The following is a 20,966-nucleotide window of genomic DNA, read 5'->3' on the forward strand; positions in this document are numbered from 1 at the left end:
AATTTCAGATCCTCCACTCACAGCCATGGACTCTGGATGAATACATCTCTGCCTCCCTACAAACCTCCGTCTTTTCACCTTTAGAGTGGGCACATGGTGCAGGAGAGTGAGCCAAGACAGGCCCAGATGTGAGTCCTGGATGTGCCAATTACTAGCTGTGTGCCCTCAGGTGAGCTGCTGAACCTCTCTGAGTCACAGTTTTCTCATCTAAAAACAGCACTTACCTCGAGGCGCTGATCAAGATGGTGCACAGAGAGGGCTTAGAGCAGCAGTTCGTCCATGCGTGACTAGTCCTCCCTAAACAGTGGCTCACAGGCCATGGGTGGGGATTTTGATTTTCCTGATCTTAGAATGTTTAGAAGATAATAGAGACCAAGCCCTCGGCTCCCAGACTGGCCCAGAGAGGGTGCACAGGAACTCCTTGGCCAAGAGGAGCTGGTACTTCAAGGAGAAGGACCCCAAGGAAGATGGGAAGGTGGGGATGGCCCTGGGTCCTCCAGAGTAGGCAGCCAGAGGGCAGGGTGGGAGGCAGCCCTGCTCTCCATGGGAGCTGAGGTCTGTCTCAGAGCTTCAGGCAGCACGGTGCTTCTGGGAGGAAACTTAGGTCTGGGAGTGGGTGAGTGATGGTACAATGACAGAACCCTCCTCCCCAGACCCCACCCTGGAAGGACACTCACCTTCAGCCCGTCGGGCCCCGAGGGGCCACTGTCACCCTCAAGGCCTGCCTCTCCCTGGAAAGGGTGATGGGAAAACATGAGGAGACATTTCCGAAGAGGAGCCCCAGTGTGCTTTTCCCTCCTCCCTCCCAGGGGCAGGATCCCAACCCCCAGACCTCCAGGCAGTGGATCCCTGGAGTCCTGGGACATGGGGGCAGGTGGGGGGGGAACAACAGGCAGGGACTGGATTAACGAATGAGCAAAAGGGTTGAGGTGGCCCTCACAGTTATCCAGAAAGGGGGAACAGACCCCGGGCCGAGGGTGGCTCTGTCCGCAGGGTGGTGTGGGCCAGGGGCTACGTGAGGTCACAGTTAGAAAGTGCTTGTCACAGAGCTGTCCTGGACACTGTCCAGCTGGTGGGACAGGCAGGGGCGGCGGTGTGGCCTAGTGGTCAAGAATGGGCTTTCACGTCAGACCGACTTCAGTGCCCCTTCTGGGGTTCACGTTCACTGGCTGTCTGACCACAAACAAACAGCTTAGTCCCCATGGACATCTGTGTTTCCATCTGAAACGGGACCAGCAGCACTTCCACCAAGGCTTGCCGCAGGGCACAATGTAAGCACCCCACACACGGCAGCCTCTGAGATAGCACTCCTGGGACTGGAGTATGCCTTCATGACAGAACCCCATGTCTCAGATAAGAAAAGTATGGCCAGTCTTTAGGCTTTCTTGCCAGTAAGTGTTAGAATGACCGTAAGAACCCTGAGTCTCCATCTGACCCTCAACCAGGCTTGCCCTCCCAGCTCCAAAGATGCCTCTAGATTCCTCAGTTCTCTATGTGGCCATCACATTAACTTTGGGTCTCTCTCTCTCTACCTTTTGGATCATAGCTGTTCAGAGCCTGAGCTGGATGGGGGCTCAGGGGCGATCAGATGCAGGGACGGCAAAGGTGTAACAAGCATGTTGACTCTGCTCCTCTTTTTCCCATGGCAGGCATCACTAATCAACCCACTGGAACAAGAGCTCCAGAGACAGGCCTTCTGCTAGCCACTGCTCTGTTCTCAGTGCCTTGAGAAAAGTGCCTGACACACAGCAGGCATCAGATGAGGGCTCATCATTCTCTTTCCTTCTGAGCCTCAACAGAGTCTCAGGATCCGTCTTAACACAGCCCTCTAAGAAGACTATGAATCAATCTCAGTGGACACCAAGATTTGCCTCTTCAGGGCTCCAAGCTCCCTGCTCACCCTCTCTCACCCTGTGGACTCGCCCTTTCATTCTAGAGCTTAACTCAATTTGTGCAGCCTCTGTTGCCTTTGGGCCATGGGTAGTATGGGGCATCAGAAAAAAAGGAAGATGAGAGATGAGGAAACTTGGGTGGGGTCCGGTGGCCCCATGAACCAAGACCCATGCTAACTCTCTCTTGTGCCCCACCTACCCCCTTTGTGCAGCACTGTAGGATGCCAGCTCTGCATCCTCACCGTGCCCCAGGGGTCCACATTTAGGCAGCTATAGCTCGTTAGAGCAAGACAAGCTTTGTGGATTTCTTTTGGAAAATGGGAAGGTAGCCTAACATGGAACAGTGTTTGAGGGTGACATATGTTTTTCAGTGAAAGTATCTGGGGGTCAAACAAGCTTGAAGGCCTTGGATGAATCCAAAAGAAACCAGAGTTCTTGATTGCAGAACTCCTCAGAGCCTTGACAGTGCTACCGATAACGTAAGAAGGAACACAGCATGCAGCGGGCCCCAGACATTTTGCCCCCAAAATGAGTTTCTCTACATTGTGGAAGTATTTGCCTACCAAGAAGCCTGGACAGGACTGCAGAGATTCATAACCTATTTCTGAAATTGAGGAAACTGAGGCTCAGGGAGGGAAACTGAGTACCGTTCTTCTCTTCCCTCCCCCTGCGCCCACACCCTGGGGGCTTTTCAGGGAGAATGAATTTGCTTCAACTTACCCGCTGCCCAATGAGGCCCTGCTCCCCAGGGGAGCCCAGGGGTCCAAGGTCACCCTAGGAGAAGCCAAACAAAAGTCCATGGGGGTAGGGAGGGCCAGCTTCCACCAGCTCTGACTTGGGGTGGGGGAGGCGGACTGGTAGGGCTTTTCTTCCCAAGGACTAAAGAGAAATTGTAGAGTTTCAACCAGAGCTCCTGTTCCAAGTAAGGTCCAGCCATGGGATTTCGTCATGCCAAGGCAGAAAGACCACGAGGACCACGACCATCATCACCACCACCATCATCATCGTCGTCACCACTAGCACACAGCACTGCTCTGAGGACGTTTTTGTTGTTGTTGAGACAAAGTCTTACTCTGTTGCCCAGGCTGGAGTGGAGTGGCGAAAACACAGCTCACCACAGCTTCAACCTCCTGGGCTCAAGGGATCCTCTTGTCTCAACCTCAGAGTAGCTGGGACTACAATTGTGCATCGCCACCCCTGGCTAATTGCTAATTTTTTTTTTATAAGGCTGGGTGCAGTGGCTCACAGCTGTAATCCCAGCACTTTGGGAGGGCGAAGTGAGAGGATTACGTAAACTTAGCTGGGCAACATGGCAAGACCTCGCTTTCACAATATATAAAAAAAATTAGCCGGGTATGGAGGACTGAGGCAGAAGGATCACTTGAGCCCAGCAGGTCAAGGCTGCGGTGGCCATGACCTGAGCCCAGCAGGTCAAGGCTGCACGCATGCACTCCAACCTGGATGACAAAGTGAGACATCAACTCAAAAAAATTTTCTCTTAAATAGAGACAAGGTCTTGCTATGTTGCCCAGGCTGGTCTCCAACTCCTGGCCTCAAGCGATCCTCCCGCCTCAGCTTCCCAAAGCACTGGGATTATAGGCATGACCCACTGAGTCGGTCCAAATACTTTTTTATATTAACACATTTGACTTCACTAAGGAGATGAAGAAACTGAGGCACTGAGGGGTTCAGTAAGTAGCCTAAGCGCCCATGAGGCTGATCAGTGACAGATTCAGGATTCAAACCTGGGTAGTTTGGCTCTGGGTACATTGCCTGCAGGGATGGCAACTATGTGGATTAATGCCTTCTTTACTCTCCCTGAGAGACTCAGAGAGAAACCGAAAGGAGGAGGAAGCCTTAAATGAGCCAGAATAAACTTCATCCGTCCCCTTAAAGACCCTAAAAGTGTCTTTGCATTCGGGGATTTCCCAGCTTTGCTCCCTGCTGGTGTCTGGGGGCCCAAGGGGAAGGCAGAGCCCTGAGCCCCCAGCCCAGCTCCTATGGAGATGACCCCACTATCAGTTTCCTATACAGGGTGGTATTTTTCACTGGTGTTTGAGCAAAGGATTCTAGAGCTGGGCCAGGTATGACAGCTCCAGGCCTGGGCCAACTCCCTCTCTGAGTGGCAGGAGGCTCAGACACAGAAGGTGGGTGACCTGCCTCAAGCCCTACAGCCCCTGGGTGCACTCCCCTGGGCCCAGCCTCAACAATGTCGTTGGGCCGCCAGCATTGCTCATCAGCTCAGGGTCCTGCGTAGGGAACAGCAGATCGGGGAGGGGGCTCTGCCCAGGTATCAATGGGCGCCTGTTTCTCGGCAGGTAATGAGGGGCACCGGTGCTGAAATGCAGATGGTATGGCGCCAGGCCAGGAGGTGCAGCCGCTCCAGCGTGGAGGCAGGGCAGGTGCCTGAAAGAACACTGCCAGGCAGGGGGCGGGGCAGGGCGCGCACTCCACCATGGCCACCACCAGGCCCCACGCCCCAGCCAGGAGCACAGAGAACCCATTATCCCGGGCACAAGAAAGACCCGTTTCTCTTCCGTGGAGAGGACGCGGCTGCCAGCTGGGCGCTGGTTTCAACGAGTCATTTTCTCGTCTTTCATCCCTCCTCACCTTCATCCCGACTTCCCCAGGAAGGCCTGGCTCTCCCACTGCACCCAGCGGCCCCTGCAAGAAAATGCCATTCATTGGTGCCCCCTAGAGCAAGAGCCGGCCCCAGTTGTAAACTAGGAGATCACTGAGGCCCAGAGAGGACAAGGGACGTGCCGGAGGTCACGGGACGAGAGACGCCGAGGTGGGAGCAGGCTGCAACTTCTAGGAGCTTGGAGTTGGGACTGGGGTGGAACCAGGCTGAGCCTCGCGACTCCCAGAGGCGGATAGAGCCGTGTCTCCCTCCCCACAAGTGTGGTTTACCACATCAAGAGCCCCTTGGCAAGGCCCAGGGAGAAACGTTTCATGATTCACATAACGACAGGGGAGGAAGCCAATGCGCTGTGTTCAGGGCCAAGCAACTCAATCCTTTCTGCAGCAGAGCCAGGATGGGTGGGCGGGAAGGGGTTCTGGGTTCTCCCTGTCCACGGGCTGCAGCCATTAAGGAAGCCCCGGGGTTCAGTGTCTCCTCTGGGGAAGCCAAGGGCACCCAAGGCTGCTCCAAGCTCCCTGCCACAAGAGCCCCAGCGGGCTGGACCCACAGTCATGCCTCAGTGCTGGGCAGTGCCCCAACGAGGTTGCGAGTGGAAGGCATTGCCACCATCAGTGACACCAAGAGAGACATCGCCATTCCCCCAAGCGCCCTGGCACCCCTGCCTCCCACCTGAAGCCCCTGGACTAGGAGTCCTGCTCCCTGCCCTGTGCCACTGGGATGGACCCACCCTCTCTGCCAGAATCCACCTCCCACCTCTGCAGCAAGCAGTACATGGCCACCTCCCTGGGCCAGGATAGGAATCGGCAGATGGGGACCGCTGAGGTGGAGGGCTGGGAAGAGCTGACACGTTCCCCCAAGGCATTATGGGATACACAGGGGTCCTCATACTCACCTTGGGTCCCATCTCTCCCGGAGGCCCAATTGGCCCCTGGGGTCCCTGGGGTCCCTGGAAGACAGACAGACAGACAGTTGGGAGAAGCCAGCCTGGGGTCTAGAGGGGTGAAGGAGGGAGAAGACCCCAGAGCTTGGGACTCGGCAGCCAACCCACCCCAGCCACGTTGAGATACTGGTATCTGCAGCCCCCTCCTCACCATGGATTCCATCATGTCCCGTCCTGCCCAGCTGCACACCTTCCTGTTCACCCAACAATAGCTCAGGGGCCTCCCCTACTAGAAGCCTCCTAGCTCTTGAGCCCTGCTCACTCTGTTCCCCCTGCCTGGAATGCCTTTCCGCCTCGGATCCACCTTTGGAAACCCCCACCCACCCCGCCCCTGGCCCAATTCACTGTTCAGAAGGGCGACTCTTTGGGCTTCAAGGTGTGGGTCTACCACAGCAGTCCTGGGGATGGGAGCCTCCTGTCCTCCCCTGCCTTGTCCAGGGAGTCGTCCTCCCAACCACAGGCTCTGTCTTCTGCCCACCATCTCCTGTAGCACCACTTTCCAGCATTTTCATGGGACTCCCCGACTGTCCCCCACAACCATCCCCCCAGGTGGATCACCCCCAGCCTCAAGCCCTTCAATGGCTCCCTGTGGGAACAAAGAGCCATGGCCTTAGGCGATGGCCCTGCCACCTCCTCCTGCCTCCCTAAGGCCCTGAAGCCTCCACTTCAGTCACCTGGATAATTCTATCCTCCCTCCTTCCCTTCACCCTATACATTTTCTCATTCATCTTCACAACAGAATGGAGACCATCGCCCCTATCTTCCTGACAAGAAAACAGGCAGGAAGGCCAGGGAGCTGAGCTTCTCTCCAGCACCCATGAACTGGCCCTTCGGAAAGCCCTCTCCTCATCTAATCACCTGGCAAAACAGAGAGGGAATAGTCTCTTACCGGTTCTCCTGGGACGCCCTTGGCACCTGGGGGGCCTGAGGGACCTGGGATGCCCTGCAGAGACAAGGCAAAGGTGACCTTAGTCTCTCTGTAGCCTTCTCCACCCTGCCTGGCCCCTTAGCCCCAGGCAAGCCCTCACCCTGCCTCCAAAGGGTGAGAAGACTGAGACTCAGAGGGGAGGAGACAGGCTGGGAAGTGGGGGGGGGGGGGGGGGGGGGGGGGGTGGCTTCAGCACAGAGGGCAGGGCAACCAGAACCTCTGGGGTTTCCACAGAAGGATGGGAACTTGGTCAAAGTGGCTATGTTCCCCCCAAAAAAGCCCCACGTGGAGAATCTCCAGAACTGGTACTACTTACGGGAAAGCCTCGCAGGCCCAAGTGGCCTCGTTCACCAGCCACACCCTGGAAGCACATGTGGGGATCATTAGAGGCTCAGATCGCAAAGCAGGGAGCAGGGAGGGGGCCTGTGGCCAGCCTGCTCGGCCTTGGCCTGACATACCTGCTGTCCAGGCCGGCCCGGTCTGCCCTGAGGTCCTGGGGGGCCCTGCAGAAAGCAGACACGAGAAGGCGGGAGATGGTGCTGGGAGGACCCTTGGCCAAGAAGGGAACCCCTCCCCATGGGAGATAAAAGGAACCCGTGAGGACACAGAGTCCACCCCTCTCCCCATTGAGCTGGTGGGAAAACTGAGGCCCAGCAATGGGAGCGGCTTGCCATTGTGGCCAGGTGCTCTGGGAGAGAACTGGGGACCCTTTCCTTTCGACGGGGCTGCCAGAGGCAGCTCAGCTCAAGGAGCCTTGGGGACTTGAGGTCTGGGCACGGGTCAGAGGACCCACGTGATCCCTCCTCACTCTCTCTGTCTCTTGCTGCCTCCAGTTCTGGGCTCGCAGTGGGGGCACGAGGAGAGGGAGGGCTGAACTCTTGGAGTACGCCCTGCAGCCTCTAGGCCTGCTCAACCCTAGGGGTCCTGGGTTGGAGGAAGGTATGAGCCTTGGTTTTTGATTCCTGGCTCCCCATGGGAAGTGTTGGGGAGGACAGGCCGGGGGTCGGTACCTTCAGGCCCCGGGACCCCTGCTCCCCAGCTGGTCCATCTGGTCCTCGGGGGCCCTGGAATAGAAAAAAGGGACTAGCACAGTGGACGGCAGGGGTCTCCCTTGGGCTGAGAACCAGGAGGGTGGGGCAGCCCAGAGCCTTGGGCCTCTCCCTGTGCAAGCCTGGGCTCCTCCTCCCACTTCCCCATACCCCACCCCAGGTGGGCCACCCCTGCACAGTGCCTGCTGAGAGGGCTCTGCAGAGGGCATGGCACGGGTGGACCCACCCTTCCAGAACTGTTGCATGAACGGCCCTCTTTAGAGAGAGCTTGGGGGTCACCAGCCAACCCATTGCATTGATGTGGAGACTGAGGGCCAGCGTTGGCCTCACATGGCCAAGGCCCTAAAGCCAGCTCTTTGGACTGTTGCCACATGACCTTCCCAGAGCACATGTGGGGCAGAAGCAGGGGAAACTGACAGAGCAGGGCCCAGAGAGGGTCTGCACCTGGCCAGATGTGTGCAGCAGACTCATCTCTAGCCAGATGCACAACCAGCCTGGCCCAGCTCACAGAGGAAGATCTGACTTGAGCAGGGCACAGGAACGGGGTAGGGTGTGCCTGAGCGGGCGGGAGTCAGGCCGTTGTTCCTGAAGCCCAGGCTTGGGTCTGAACACTCAGGACCGCAGTTTTGGTCCCCAGCTGTTGAGAGACCCAGCCCATGCCCCCACTAGACAGATGAGAACATCGAGGCCCGGCCAGAGGAAGTGACTTATCCCAGGTTCCTCAGCACATTAACAGTGGGTACCCGCACCCCCACGGGCTCCACTCCCTGCCCCATGTGTCCTCTCCAGGGGTCCTCCCACCACCACACAGATGGGGTCTCCTGGGAAAGGTCCAAGGGGAACAGCATGGGGGTTGTTCTAGAGGGGGTCAAAAGAGGCCCGCGTTGAGGGAATGCAGAGTGTCCTGTGGAGGAGGCTGGCCCACCCCAGCCCAGGAGCCCCAGACCAGACTGCCATGCTCCCCCAGAAGGAAGGAGCGAGGGAGGGATCCGAGAGAGGGGAGGATGAGGAATGAGAACACAAAAGGAGGAAAAGTCATTTAAAGATCAGACATTTAGCCGGGCTCGGTGGCTCAGCCTGTAATCCCACACCTTTGGGAGGCTTAGGTGAGTGGATTGCCTGAGCCCGCGGGTTCGAGACCCACCTGGGCAGCGAGACCTCATCTCTACAATAAATCAAAAAAATCAGCTGGGCGTGGTAGCGCATGCCTGTAATTCCAGCTTCTTGGAAGGCTGAGGCGGATGGATCGCTGGAGCCCAGCAGGTCGAGGTTGCGGTGGCCGGGAGCGGCCACGGCACTCCAGTCTGGGTGACAGAGTGAGACTCTAACTCAAAAAAAAAAAAAAAAGATCACACATTTCTCAATTAATAACTAGGCCAGAAAAAGTGAAAATTCCATGTCTCAGCTGCCCAGAGCTTCCGGGGCTTCCATTCCACACCGCAGCCTTGAAGAAGCCCGTACTGAGTCAACAAACCGGGAATGGGGGCTCCCGGGTGGAGGCAACTCTGGGCCCACTGCGGGGTCCGGCCCTAGGCACAGGGGCGCTCAGGAAATGTGTCTGGGGACCAGCGGCTGCTACTTGCCGAGCCCCAGTTTCTCATCTCTGACATGGGGATAAGAAGCTTCTCCCTTGAGGCAGGCGATGCACACAGGCAGCTCAGCACCGGGCAAAAAGTGCTCGATAGTCCGGTTCTGTCCCCACTGTGCTCCCCAGAGGCAGGGACACAGGAGCAGCATGGTGAATCCGGACTCAGTCCCTTCCTCAGGACAACAGCTTATATTAGGCAATATAAAACCAGCAGAGTTTTCATGGATTCAAGGCAAGGTTGGTTTGTTTTTGCGTCAGGTCTCACTTTGTTGCCCAGGCTGGAGTGCACTGGCACTGTCATGGCTCACTGCAGCCTCAACCTCCTGGGCTCAGGCAATCTTCCCATCTCAGCCTCCCAAGTAGCTGAGACTACAGGCACACACCACCAGGTGTGGAGACCAGGTCTCGCTATGTTGCCCAGGCTGGTCTCAAACTCCCGGGCTCAAGCAATCCTCCTTGGGATTGTAGGGATAAGCCACTGCACCCATCCAAAGATTCAATGAACTCCCAAACCATCCCTCTCTGGTGCGCATGACAGGGCTTAGTGTAGTCCTACTGTGCTGCTGGTTTGCTGTGTGACCTGGGAAAGCCTTGTGGCCTCCCTGGGTCTCCATATCAGGCCTATGTGGACACTGTCAGACCGTGTTGTTAGATTCATGGACACTGGCACGATGGAGCTGAAGTCAGATGGAGGGGGGCATCCCATATCACAGAACCAGTCCAGCTGAGCCCTCCTGAGAGAAGGCCTCTGTCTCTAGCAGTCAGGAATCTCCCCGTAAAGGGAGAACTCTGAGAGTGGAGCACAGGCTCAGAGGTGGTGGGAGCACTTTGTAATCCCAGGAATCAAAGCCTTCCCAGGGGAAAGCTTACATGATCTAATAACAGTGACAGAACCAGTGGTATTAATGGTGAAAGTTGTTATCCTCTTTTACGAATAAAGGAATGGGTTTAGGATGGAGGTTGACTCGCCTATGGTCACACAGCTAGTAGGTGGAGGAGCCAGAATTTGAACCCAGTCAGCTGAAGGCCCTCTTTTTGTCCACCACTACCTGCCACTGTTTATCAGAAAGAAAGTGAGCTCCTTGGCCAGGTTTGGTAGCTCAGACTGTAATCCCAGCACTTTGGGAGGCCAAGGTGGGTAGAATGCCTGAGCTTGCGGGTTCGAGACCAACCCGGACAACTCGGCGAGACCTTGTCTTTACAATAAAATTTTTTTTAAATTAGCTGGGCGTGGTGGCGTGCACCTGTAGCTCCAGTTACTTGGAAGGCCGAGGCAGAAGGATCACCTGAGCCCAGCAGGTCGAGGCTGCGGTGGCCATGAGCATGCCACTGTACTCCAGCCTGGGCAACAGAGTGAAACTCCAACTCAAAAAAAAACAAAACAAAAAAAAAAAAGAAAGTGAACTTCTCATCACAGGTGGTATGCAAGTCGGGGAACAGAGAAGCTTGCCAGGAAAGCTGTGCACTGAGACAGGGTGTTGGAGAAGACAAGGTCTAAAATTCCTCTCTTCTGGGAGAACCCATTGTCCCTGTGGGCCACCAGGGAGCTCAGGGAGCCTGGCTTGGGAGGGAGGAGGAAGCAGTAAGGCCACCAGCCATCCTGTCTCCCCAGCTCTACTGGGAAAGAGGGGGGCAGGGGCAACCCTTGCCCTGGGCCCCTGTGCAGCTTGTCTAGGGGCTCACCTGTCCTGCCCCCTGCTTCCACAGAGGACCATGGCAGCCACCCACTCCCCCACTTCCGCCCTCTGGATGCAGGCCTGGGTTTCTATCAAAGCCATTTGCGGAGACGTTTGAAGTCTTAGGTCAGGCCCCTGGTCAGGCTTGGCAGGGAGGAGCCCCTGCCCCCAGGACAGAAAATTGCCCAACCACAGCTCTTGTAACAAAGGGACAGATGAGGAGAGGGAAGGAGCCTCTTTATCAGGCGCTCACCAGGTTGAGGTGCTCAGTAAGTGACTGAAGCCCCCACGGGCAGCCCTCCAGGTTGGTTCTGTTGCTGACCCATTTTACAGAGGAAGAAGTGGACGTTCAGGGAGGGCAGATCGGTTGCCCGAGGTCCAGGAGGAAGAGCGGGGATTGGAGGCCAGTGCTGTCAGGCTCCGCACCCACTCCCAGGAGCAGAGTCAGCCTGAGGTGCTTGGAGCTCAGAGTTGTCACAGTCCCTTTGGGCTGAAGTCACTGGCCTGAGCGGAGGGGAGAAAGGTCTGGAAAGGTCAAGAAGCGGGCTTTGCAGACCTCTGAGCCCATTCCCCAGGGCACATATGGGGAAACTGGGGCACTGAGCGCCACGGGCCTTGCTAAGGGCACAGGGCAAACCAGGAGAGGATAAAGACTTGCCCAGAGTTGAGTTCATACATGGTCAAGTTAAAGACCTCTCTAGGTCCCCCACCTTAAATTACCCCACCTGGGACGTGGCCAAGGGCGGCCTATTAGGCAGGAATCGATCCCACAAGTCTTGCATTCCTGCCAAGCTGGGAGGGGGGGTTCATTTCCCGATGCTCCCCGCAACCCCTGAATCTTTGATGTGTTGGAAACCTGGGCTTTCTCGAGCAGAAGTTACATTCTTCAAGCCATTCTGGAGAGGGGCTGTGGAGATGGTTGGGGTGCAGAGAGGGGAGGGGGCCGAGCATCTGGGGCAGGGCTGGTGGCCTAGGCCGGCCCAGCTCGTTCTGCTGCGATTCCAGCTTCCTGGGGCGGGGTGAGGGGGGAAACGTATGCAGGATCAGGATGGAACCTAGCTGCCTTTGGGCCTCAGCCTGCTTGAAGAGGCCCAGAGGACATGGGTGCCGCCGGGAGGGGCCCTGCTGGGCCAGAGGAATGCCTCCTAATCTTCCCTTCCCAGTCTGGCTGCTCCGGCCATCTGGTTTGGGGGAAATTTTAAAGCCACTTGAAATTCAGCCAAGAGGAGAAGAATGATCACAGATCCCCTGTACAGAGCTAGGCTATCAGGCCAGGGCTGCCAGTGCTGACTGCACTGTCTGTTTCCTCTTTACATCTAGGCTGCTGGCACCTGTGCACCAGTGGGCTGCAGGAGACCATTCCATCAACTCTCTCCAACCCATAAGACTGAAAATAAGTATGCAAAAAATAAAAAATAAAAACAGATTCTAGAGTTCAAATCCTAGTTCCACCACTTTCTAGCTGTGCAACTTGAGGCAAGTGACTTAACCTCTCTGTGCCTCTCTTTCCTCATTTATAAAATGGGAATAAAAAGAGCACCTATTAGCCGGGCTCGGTGGCTCAGCCTGTAATCCCGCGCCTTTGGGAGGCTGAGGTGAGTGGATTGCCTGAGCCCGCGGGTTCGAGACCTGCCTGGGCAGCGAGACCTCATCTCTACAATAAATCAGAAAATCAGCCGGGCGTGCTAATGCGCGCCTGTAATTCCGGCTACTTGGAAGGCTGAGGCGGAAGGATCGCTGGAGCCCAGCAGGTCGAGGCTGCGGTGGCCGGGAGCGGCCACTGCACTCCAGTATGGGTGATAGAGTGAGACTCCAACTCAAAAAAAAAAAAAAGAGCACCTATCTGACAAGGCAATGTTGAGGATTAAATAGTTCTTTCAGTCAGGCGCAGCGGCCCAGACTTTGGGAGGCAGAAGTAAGAGGATCGCCTGAGCTCGGGGGCTTGAAACCAGCCTGGGCAACTTGGTGAGACCTTGTCTCTACAATAAATCAGAAAAATTAGCCAGGCATGGTAGTGTGTGCCTATTGTTCCGGCTACTTGGAAGGCTAGGGTGGAAGGATTGCCTGAACCCAGCAGGTGGAGGCTCCGATGGCTGTGAGCAGTATACCACTGCATTCCAGCCTAGGCAACAGAGTGAGACTCCAACTCAAAAAAAAAAAAAAAAGAACAAGTTAATTCATGTGATCGACGTGACTGGTGTAGAGCAAATTCTGGTGATTACCCTTGGCTTCTATGCTCAGCCCAGACCTTATTTAAAACCTTCTATGGCTCCCCACTCTCCTTGGAGCTCAGTTGTGGCTTTTCAGGCCATGTGTTGCTTGATGCCTGATAAGTCCTGGTCCAAGCCCTCTCCCCTGTCCCTCTATGGACCTTGGGATCCTTATACATGCCACACCTTCTCTCACCTTAGGACTTTCCCCTGTCGGTCCCCTGCCTGAAGTTGGCATCAGCTCAAGCATTGCCCTCTCCTAAAATCCCTCCTGGGTACTCAGCCTAGGTGAGGTGCTTCCTCCAAGCTCCCAGGCTGCCGGTACTTCCATCACTCATGTGCTGATGACCCTGAACCTATGATTCAGCACCATCCAAGTGCTGGTGATCTTGTATCGGACCGTCTGGGTCTGCCAAGTTGTCTGCCTGACCTATCGACTGGTGCATGAGGGCAGGCAGGGGTCATGTCTGTCCCGTTCTCCATGATATCTGCAGAGTCTCCAACACTGGCTGGCACAAAGGAGGTGCTAAATAAAATGCTGATAGAATGAAACCATAAACAAAGCACTGGTACCAGAGAGCCCATCTGTGGTTAGGATCTGCTGGGTGGCAAGGCTCAGAAACAGGCTGGAAAGATGGGGGGGGTCCCACACTCATAGCCAGACCTGGGGCAAGCCTGGAACACTGCTGGTGCTTCGAAAGTCACAGATCTCAGAGCTGGGCAAGGGACAGGAACCAGGCGGTGGTCTCTGGCCGGTGGCCCCATTCCCAGTGCACCCCCACCCCCAGCATCAGCTCCCGGGAGCTGGGCCCGACTTACCCGACGTCCCTTTGCTCCCCTCATGCCTGGTGGGCCTCGAGATCCTGGAAGGCCCTGGGGGAGGAGAAAGAGTTTGGAGAAGCCTCTTTTTAGGGGTGAGAGCAACACTGGGGCTACAGGAGTGTGAGGAGCACAGTTTGAAGGCCTGCAGCCCTCAGCCAAGTGTGCTCAGCCCCAGCAGTCTCCATACTGAAGGACCGGGCACCCAGCTGGTGATGGGCCTCTACCTTTCCTGGGAATCTAGAGTCAGGCAAAAAGGCTCCCTGGATAAGTCATTTCCTTCTTCTTTCTCTCAAAATCAACTGCAAGAAGTTGTACAGCATTTCTGGCAAAAGGGCTTCTCAAATTTCCATTTCCAATTAGGCATGGTGGATCCCGCCCGTAATCCCAGCACTCTGGGAGGCCAAGGCGGGACGATTGCTTGAGCCCAGGAGTTCCAGACCAGCCTGAGCAACAAAAGACCTCATCGCTACAAAAAATAAAAAAAATCACAGGTCTGTAGTCTCAACTACTTCGGAGGCTGAAGTAGGAGGATTGACTGAGTCCAAGAGGTGGAGGTGAGTGGGGATCAAGCCACTGCACTCCAGCCTGGGTAACAGAGACCTCAACTCAAAAAAAGAGAAAAACCCAAATACCATTTCCCCTGTTCTTCCCCATCAGCAAGGAGGATGTGGCAACCCAAGTTCTGTCCCTCACACCCACCCTGACACCCAGCACAACCCTGAGTGTGTTTCTCCAGGGCCGCAGAGGAGAAAGCATCTAGAACACAGGCCTGAGGAGAGCTTGGGAAGAAAAGGGGCCAGCAGGAAAGGATCAAGAGAGAAGGAAGGGGAGGGGGACGCAGGGCAGAGAAGCAGGAGGGGCGGCCCAGGGAAGAGGCCCGCCATCTTGGTTTGAAGCAGGATGACAGGAGGGGCCAAGAGAGATGGGAGAGGTGGGGAGGGAGAGAGGGAACCTGGGCGGGGTTGTTCTTTGAATTCTCAGCACCTGACTGGCACGGGTGTGTGGCAGGTATTTAGGAACCTATCATATGAACAAGGGACTCAAGGATGAAGAGAACAGAAGATGGGAGGAGAGAAAAAGGCAAGGATCAGAAGCAGGCCGCCCGGCTGCCTGATTCCTCTCCCTGATTCCAGGGTGAACTCGACAGACCTCAAGAAGCGACTTCACACACCAGCTACCAGGACCCTCTGACAGCTGCAGGAGCCCTCCAGCTTCCCAGTGATCCTGACCGGGCGTGCTCTTTTACAGGGCAGAGGCAGCCTCAAATACCAGCCTCCAAATACCAGAGAGAGGCCCAGCCCTGTCTGGGGCCTCAGGACAAGCTCTGGCTGTTCCTATTCTTCTCTCCCCATGGCCTCCAGGGGTGCAAAGCCAGACACCATCACTGGCAGTCCCTCTGGCAGCTGCTGCGGAGGGGCTGATGCGAGGGGCTGGGTCCCAGGCTGACCCCTTGTTAGGAGAGCGAGCAGGGTGTGGGCCCTGGCCCCAGCCCAATAAAAGGCAGATCTGACTCCCGGATGGCGGGGAACAGGAAGACTGGGTGAGAACGGGCTGTTTTATGGAGTGATCTCAGAGCTCAGAAGGCATGCAACGCGCCACTGGAAAAGTGCAGGAGCCAAGTCTCACCATCAAGGCAGAGAGTGCTCAAAAGAGCAGGCTGTAGCGCCAAAGGACCTGGGTTTAAGTCTCGTCTTTGCCACTTACTAATTGCACTCTTTTGGGCAAGTTATTTATGCTCACTGGGCCTCAGTTTTGCCATTTATGAGATGGGGATAAGAAGAGTCCCTACCTCTGAGAAGGTGAAATGACAAGGAAAGTCCTCAGGAAAAGGAGGTGAAATGACAAGGAAAGTCCTCCTCAAAGCAGGAGGAGGTCAGAACTGAATGCCAGACCCAGTTCTGGTCACTGGGGGACCAGGTCCCAGATCATTACCCCCACCATTCCAATCATGAGGATGACCTCAATCTGCTCTAGGAGAACACAGATGCCATAGAGATTGGAAAAGTAGGAGAATGCCAATCAGATGTGAACAGTATCACCAGAAATGTTACTTAAATAGTAGCAACCTTACTAATCACAGTGGCAATGATCATAGCTAATAAATAGCTACTACTGTTCCTGAAGCAAATCGTACATGCAGTAAGTTTCCTAAGCCCTCGGTCATGCGTGATACCATTTCTCACTACACTGTCACAATGAAGGTGGTTCTGTGCTGACTTACTGTTGGGGAAACTAAGGCTCAGGGAAGCTATAAATGTTGCGAGCAATCACACGGCTGGTAAGGCGGGGAGCCAGGATTTCACCCCCATGCCTCTGGTTCTGCAGTCGGGTTTCTGGGCCTCTGTGCTAGCCTGCTCGCCTGGGGCACGAGGGGCACCTGGTTGGCCAAGATACCAAGGGGCCAGCCCCAAGCTGCAGATGGGAGGTACCAGGGCAACCTTGGGATGGGAGAGCAGTCAGTGGCTGTCTGATTTCACTGAGTCTGAGCCAACCCCTCAAACAGGTGGAGGCACTGAGGAACTGGGGCAGGTGTGGAGGTGAGTAGAGTCGGTGGGAGAGGGGGTGAGGAATTCGGAGGAGGCCTGCACCTTCCTTCTCTGTACTGGCCTGAATGTTCCCACTGTCTGCCCTCCTCCCACTGGCCTTCCCTTTTGTCCCCATAACTCCTTTCCAGGCTTTCCTCCTGGGACAGATGGGGAGACTGAGGCCTGGGGAGGCCAAGTCCAGGGGCACAGGATATAGAATTTGATGGTGGATCCCAAGTTTTGGCCCTACCCTGGGCAACTTTCACACTGATGGGCTCCAGTCACTTCATCTCCAACCACTGGGAGGGAAACTGGACAGCAGCCTTTGGGCTGGGGGCGCTGGACTGTCAGGTTCAAGCTGTCGCCTGGGCCCTCCGTGCCAGCCCCGCCCACCAGAACAGCTGGTCCTCTGACCTCCTGCTTCGATTCAAGCAGCCCACTTCCCTGCTGCCAGCTCATTGAGCCCTGGGCCAGATGTGGCTTCTCCTCCTCCTCGTGAGCACACAGAATGCTGGCTTCTGCTTCATCAAAAGGACGGCAAGGATGGACAGCACCATTGGTGCTTGGCACCTTCCTCTGGGTTACTTATGCCCAGGCCTCTCACCCTTGAACCAGTCCCTCCGTAGCCCTCCTCAGCACCTAGCGTGGCCTGGCACAGAGTGGGTGTTCAAAAAAAGTGTGCTAATGACAGGATATTTGCATGTGACACCCCTGCTGAACACTGAGAGTTCTAAGAGCAGGATCTCTTTCTTACCATTTTGCAACTCCAGGGCAGAGCATATGCCCAGCACGCAGTAGGTGCACAAAAAAGTTTGGGAACTGAGTTGGTCTTGCTTCCCCAGCCAGTGCAGAGAACTGGTCTGTGCAAGCTTTCCTGGGTTCAAACCATCAGAGGTTCCCAGACCCTCCCTCAACAGACATCAGGGAACTCTGCAAGGGCCTGGTCAACCTGAGCGCATCACCCCTCAGCCCTGACGAAGGATCTGTGCCTGGACGAGTCCCACTCCCCACATACCCTCTCCACCTGCCTGAAGCCTACCCAGAGTGATGTCACAGCCCTGAGCCCTGGCCGTGGCCACAGTGAGTCTTTCCCAGTTTCCATCCTCCATGGGCAGCAGCAGGGGAACCTGAAGCAAGCTTCACCCTCTCTAAAAGAGGGCAGCCCCTCCCCCACATCATCCTGGGGAAGGGACAGGGGGTCTGGTCACACCCCTCCCCCGGCCCTCCCAGCCTCTCCCACCATTCTCTCTGCCTTGCGGGCCTCAGGAATATCACTGCTTCTTCAGTCATCTGGAGAATCCAAGCCCCTTCTGAGGGTCCCTGGGCTTGGGCTCCCAGCCCCATCTGCCCCCAGCATTTCCCATCTCTGTGCCTGCCTCTCCCATAGCCAGCATCTTTACTGGGTTCTTTGTCTCCTGTGCCCATGCCAGGATAAAAGCTCCATGGGCAGGATCTGCTTTCTGCCCTTCTTACTGCTGCCTCCCTAGCTCCTGAAACTTACTGAGGGAATGAGTGAACGACAGAGGCAATAGTGCTAATGACCGAGATGCTCCTGAGGAATGAACATCAATCACTAAGTGATGGGCATCAGTCCCAGGTTCTAGCTAACCCACTGATCACACTTCCATGACCATGGTCATCTCTATTTTTTCAGATGTGTAAATTTAGGTTCAGAGAAGTCACGTGGTCTTCCCCAGGACCACAGCCCACAGGTGGGCAGAGCTGGATTCCAACCCAGGTCTGCCTGGTTCTGAAGCCTGAACTCCTCACCCTTATTTGACAGTGAGTTTGAGCTCAGGGATCACAAGGGCTTTGCTTACCAGGGGTCCAGGCTCTCCAGGGGTCCCCATACCACCCGGTATTCCAGGATGACCCTGCCAGAGAGAAGACAGAGGAGTGATCAGCCGTAGAAGGCGCCTCTTCCTCCTTCAGTCCCGCCGCGACCATCTCAGCCCCAGCCCAGGGCCAGGAGGGCACAGCCGGGCCTCCCAGAGACAGATGAACCGGTGGACCTGAACACCTGGGGTATGCGGCTGGTGGAGGAGAACAGAGTGGTCACTGGCGGCTGCAACAGGAGAGGGCAAGGATGCAGACTTACTCCTTACCATCGACCCCTTGGGTCCGGGCGCACCTGGGGGTCCCATCATGCCTCGGTCACCCTGTGATGGAGACAGCAATGCAGGGAGGTCATAGCTACAGACGTGCGTGGCTCTGTGGGGGGGCAGGAACTTGCCCAAGTTCTCTAGAGGGGTCCCTGTCCCACCCATGGCCACATGGCCCATGTGGGGATCTGGGATTTCACTCAGCGGAAACCAAGAGTTCCGGCGGGTCCTGGGAGGCCCCAGCATCCACCGCGTGCCACGCAGAGTCTCCCTCCAAGGATGGTCCTGATTAAGGATGCACTAATCACATTGTCTCCTTTGATCCTGGCCCACGTCATGTGGTCCTCATTAAGCCTGGCATCCTCTGTGCTGGGCTTGCTGGGATGGGAACGAAGAGAAAGCATTTCTTTCATTCTCCTCAGCCCCCTGTCCAAACCTGGATGAGATGCCGCAGCTTCAGAGACATGACTCATCCTCTCTTGGCCAATCCAGAGACTGGACAGACATGGAGAGTATAGCAACAGAACTATGGCCGGAAGGCAGGGGCTCTGGGTTCGAATCCTGAGTCTGTTTTTATAAGGTCCTATTTCTTGTCTCCCACCCGACCAGCAAATATTTATTGAACACCTAACTATGTGTTGGACACTAGCTGGCAGAACCTGAATATATGATGGTGAGCAGAAAGACAGACCCGTTCACATGAAGCAAGACACTCAGAGTGTTGCAGGGGAGATGGACGCGGGTCACCTGAAGGGATACAAACTGAAGTCGGTACAATGAGGCGGGTACACAGTGCTAAGGCATTAAAACAGGGAACTTGACCCACTCGGGGACTTTTCCTGGAGAAAGTCTCACTAGAACCAAGAGGTGAAGGATAATTAAAAGCTGCTAGGTGACCGGGCTCAGTGGCTCAGCCTGTAGTCCCAGCACTTTGGGAGGCCGAAACAAGTGGATTGCCTGAACTCACGGGTTCGAGACCAGCCCAGGTAACCTGGCGAGACCTCGTCTCTACAACAAATAAAAAATTAGCTGGGCATGGTAGTGTGCACCTGTAGTTCCAGCTACTTGGAAGGCTGAGGCTGAAGGATCGCTGGCGCCCAGCAGGTCAAGCCTGGGGTGACCATGAGCGTGCCACTACACTCCAGCCTGGGCGATAGAGACTCTGACTCAAAAAAAAAAAAAAAAAAAAAAGAGTTACTAGGCAAAAAGGGTGGAGACAGATGGACACGGGAAGAGTTATAAGGTCAAGGGAATGGTGAGGAGGGACATGGGACATTTAAGCCACAGAAGACAGCCCGCGTTGGCTTTGATGTTGGACCATCATTATGTAAGATGCAACCATGGCAGGAAACAGGGTGAAGGGTGCAAGGGACACTTCTGTGCAATTTTTTGCAACTTCTTGTGAATCTGCAATTATTGCAAGATAAAAAGTTAAATTTTGGAGGAGGAGGAGATGAGGGAGGAGGAAGAGGAGGCGGAGGAGGAAGACAGAGAGCTCAGAGTCCGGGACACAGAGTGAAGAAGAAGCACAAGATGAGCCTGGAAAGTGAGACGGTGCCAGACTAGGGTGGGCCACGGTTCCTTCCTCACTTCCTCTAGAGCTCAGTTTCTCTATCTCTCCAATGGGAATCATACTGGTTCTGCCAGAGAGCATGCTCTGGGGACCAGATAAGCAAAGGCAGGCCAGCACTCTCCACAGCCCATGGAGGGCGATGGGACACCACAGCTGGCTCTGAGCTGGGAGCCCACATGAGGAAGAATGCCTTCGAGGGCAAAGCGTGGCCTTTGGTAGTGACCCTGGCTCCTCTCTGTGCTCTTCCGCTTGCTTCCGGGTGACCTTGAGCAAGCTACCTCCTCCCTGGTTGAGCCTCCATCATCCAGCAGAGCTGCTGGAGGATTAGCAAGGTAATCTGAGGAAAAGGCCACCCTTCATCTCTTTCAAAGGAGAATCTTTCCCTCCCTTCTCTCACCTGCCCTAGGCAGTGCCCGTGGGCAGCCGCCACACAGGGCCCAGATCACATGCATCAGCGGCTGGTCACACAAGTCTGACTGTGCTTGAGGGTGGCCGCAGGGGGGCCAGGTAGGACCCTGGGAGATGCTGGGAAAGGGGACAATGGCTCTTGTAGGGTCCGGAATGCCAGGCCAGGAGAGAAGCCAGGGGAGACTGGTCTGAAACTCCCAGATTAGTGGCCCCGTCACCTTTTAAAACTTTCAAAACACACGCTTATTGATTTCTCTTTGCCCCTGCACAACTCACCTTTTCCCCCACGATTCCTGGCTCCCCGACCAGACCGATGAATCCCATGAGTCCCTGCAAGACACGTTTACGGAAGCAAGAGGAAACAAGGTGAGTTTTCAGGGCACCTCTCCCACGGTTCCGTCTCAAGAGCTCCACCATCCAGGTGTCTCCTGCCCGTGCCTGGCAAACCCGCCAGCCAGGGCTGCCACCGAGGATAGCGCTGCCTCTCTCTGGGCACTGTCCTGACTTCCCTCACTCCACCAGATGGTTCTGATTTTGGAGCCAAGCGGTGGGGCCGCTGCCAACATCCCTGGGAGCGCCACACATTCTTCCCGCGCCAGAAGTGGGCTGGGA

At 55.8% G+C, this 20,966-nt stretch overlaps 1 protein-coding gene across 1 annotated transcript in view; it reads right to left on the reverse strand.

The window, feature by feature from the left end:
- COL27A1 (collagen type XXVII alpha 1 chain) overlaps positions 1-20,966 on the reverse strand; it is a gene marked incomplete at its 5' end in the record, with an annotated part of 150,191 nt that overhangs the window by 40,023 nt on the left and 89,202 nt on the right. Inside the window, 12 exons of the mRNA XM_008057214.2 lie at positions 678-731; positions 2,613-2,666; positions 4,503-4,556; positions 5,426-5,479; positions 6,363-6,416; positions 6,718-6,762; positions 6,860-6,904; positions 7,412-7,465; positions 13,744-13,797; positions 18,092-18,145; positions 18,377-18,430; positions 20,631-20,684. Of these exons, the coding sequence (XP_008055405.2) occupies positions 678-731; positions 2,613-2,666; positions 4,503-4,556; positions 5,426-5,479; positions 6,363-6,416; positions 6,718-6,762; positions 6,860-6,904; positions 7,412-7,465; positions 13,744-13,797; positions 18,092-18,145; positions 18,377-18,430; positions 20,631-20,684 (630 nt within the window). The remainder of the gene's footprint in view (positions 1-677; positions 732-2,612; positions 2,667-4,502; positions 4,557-5,425; positions 5,480-6,362; positions 6,417-6,717; positions 6,763-6,859; positions 6,905-7,411; positions 7,466-13,743; positions 13,798-18,091; positions 18,146-18,376; positions 18,431-20,630; positions 20,685-20,966) is intronic.

This window comes from Carlito syrichta, unplaced genomic scaffold, assembly GCF_000164805.1.
Source record: "Carlito syrichta isolate Samal-C Ts95f unplaced genomic scaffold, Tarsius_syrichta-2.0.1 Scaffold302868, whole genome shotgun sequence".
In the NCBI taxonomy this organism is placed as follows: domain Eukaryota; kingdom Metazoa; phylum Chordata; class Mammalia; order Primates; family Tarsiidae; genus Carlito; species Carlito syrichta.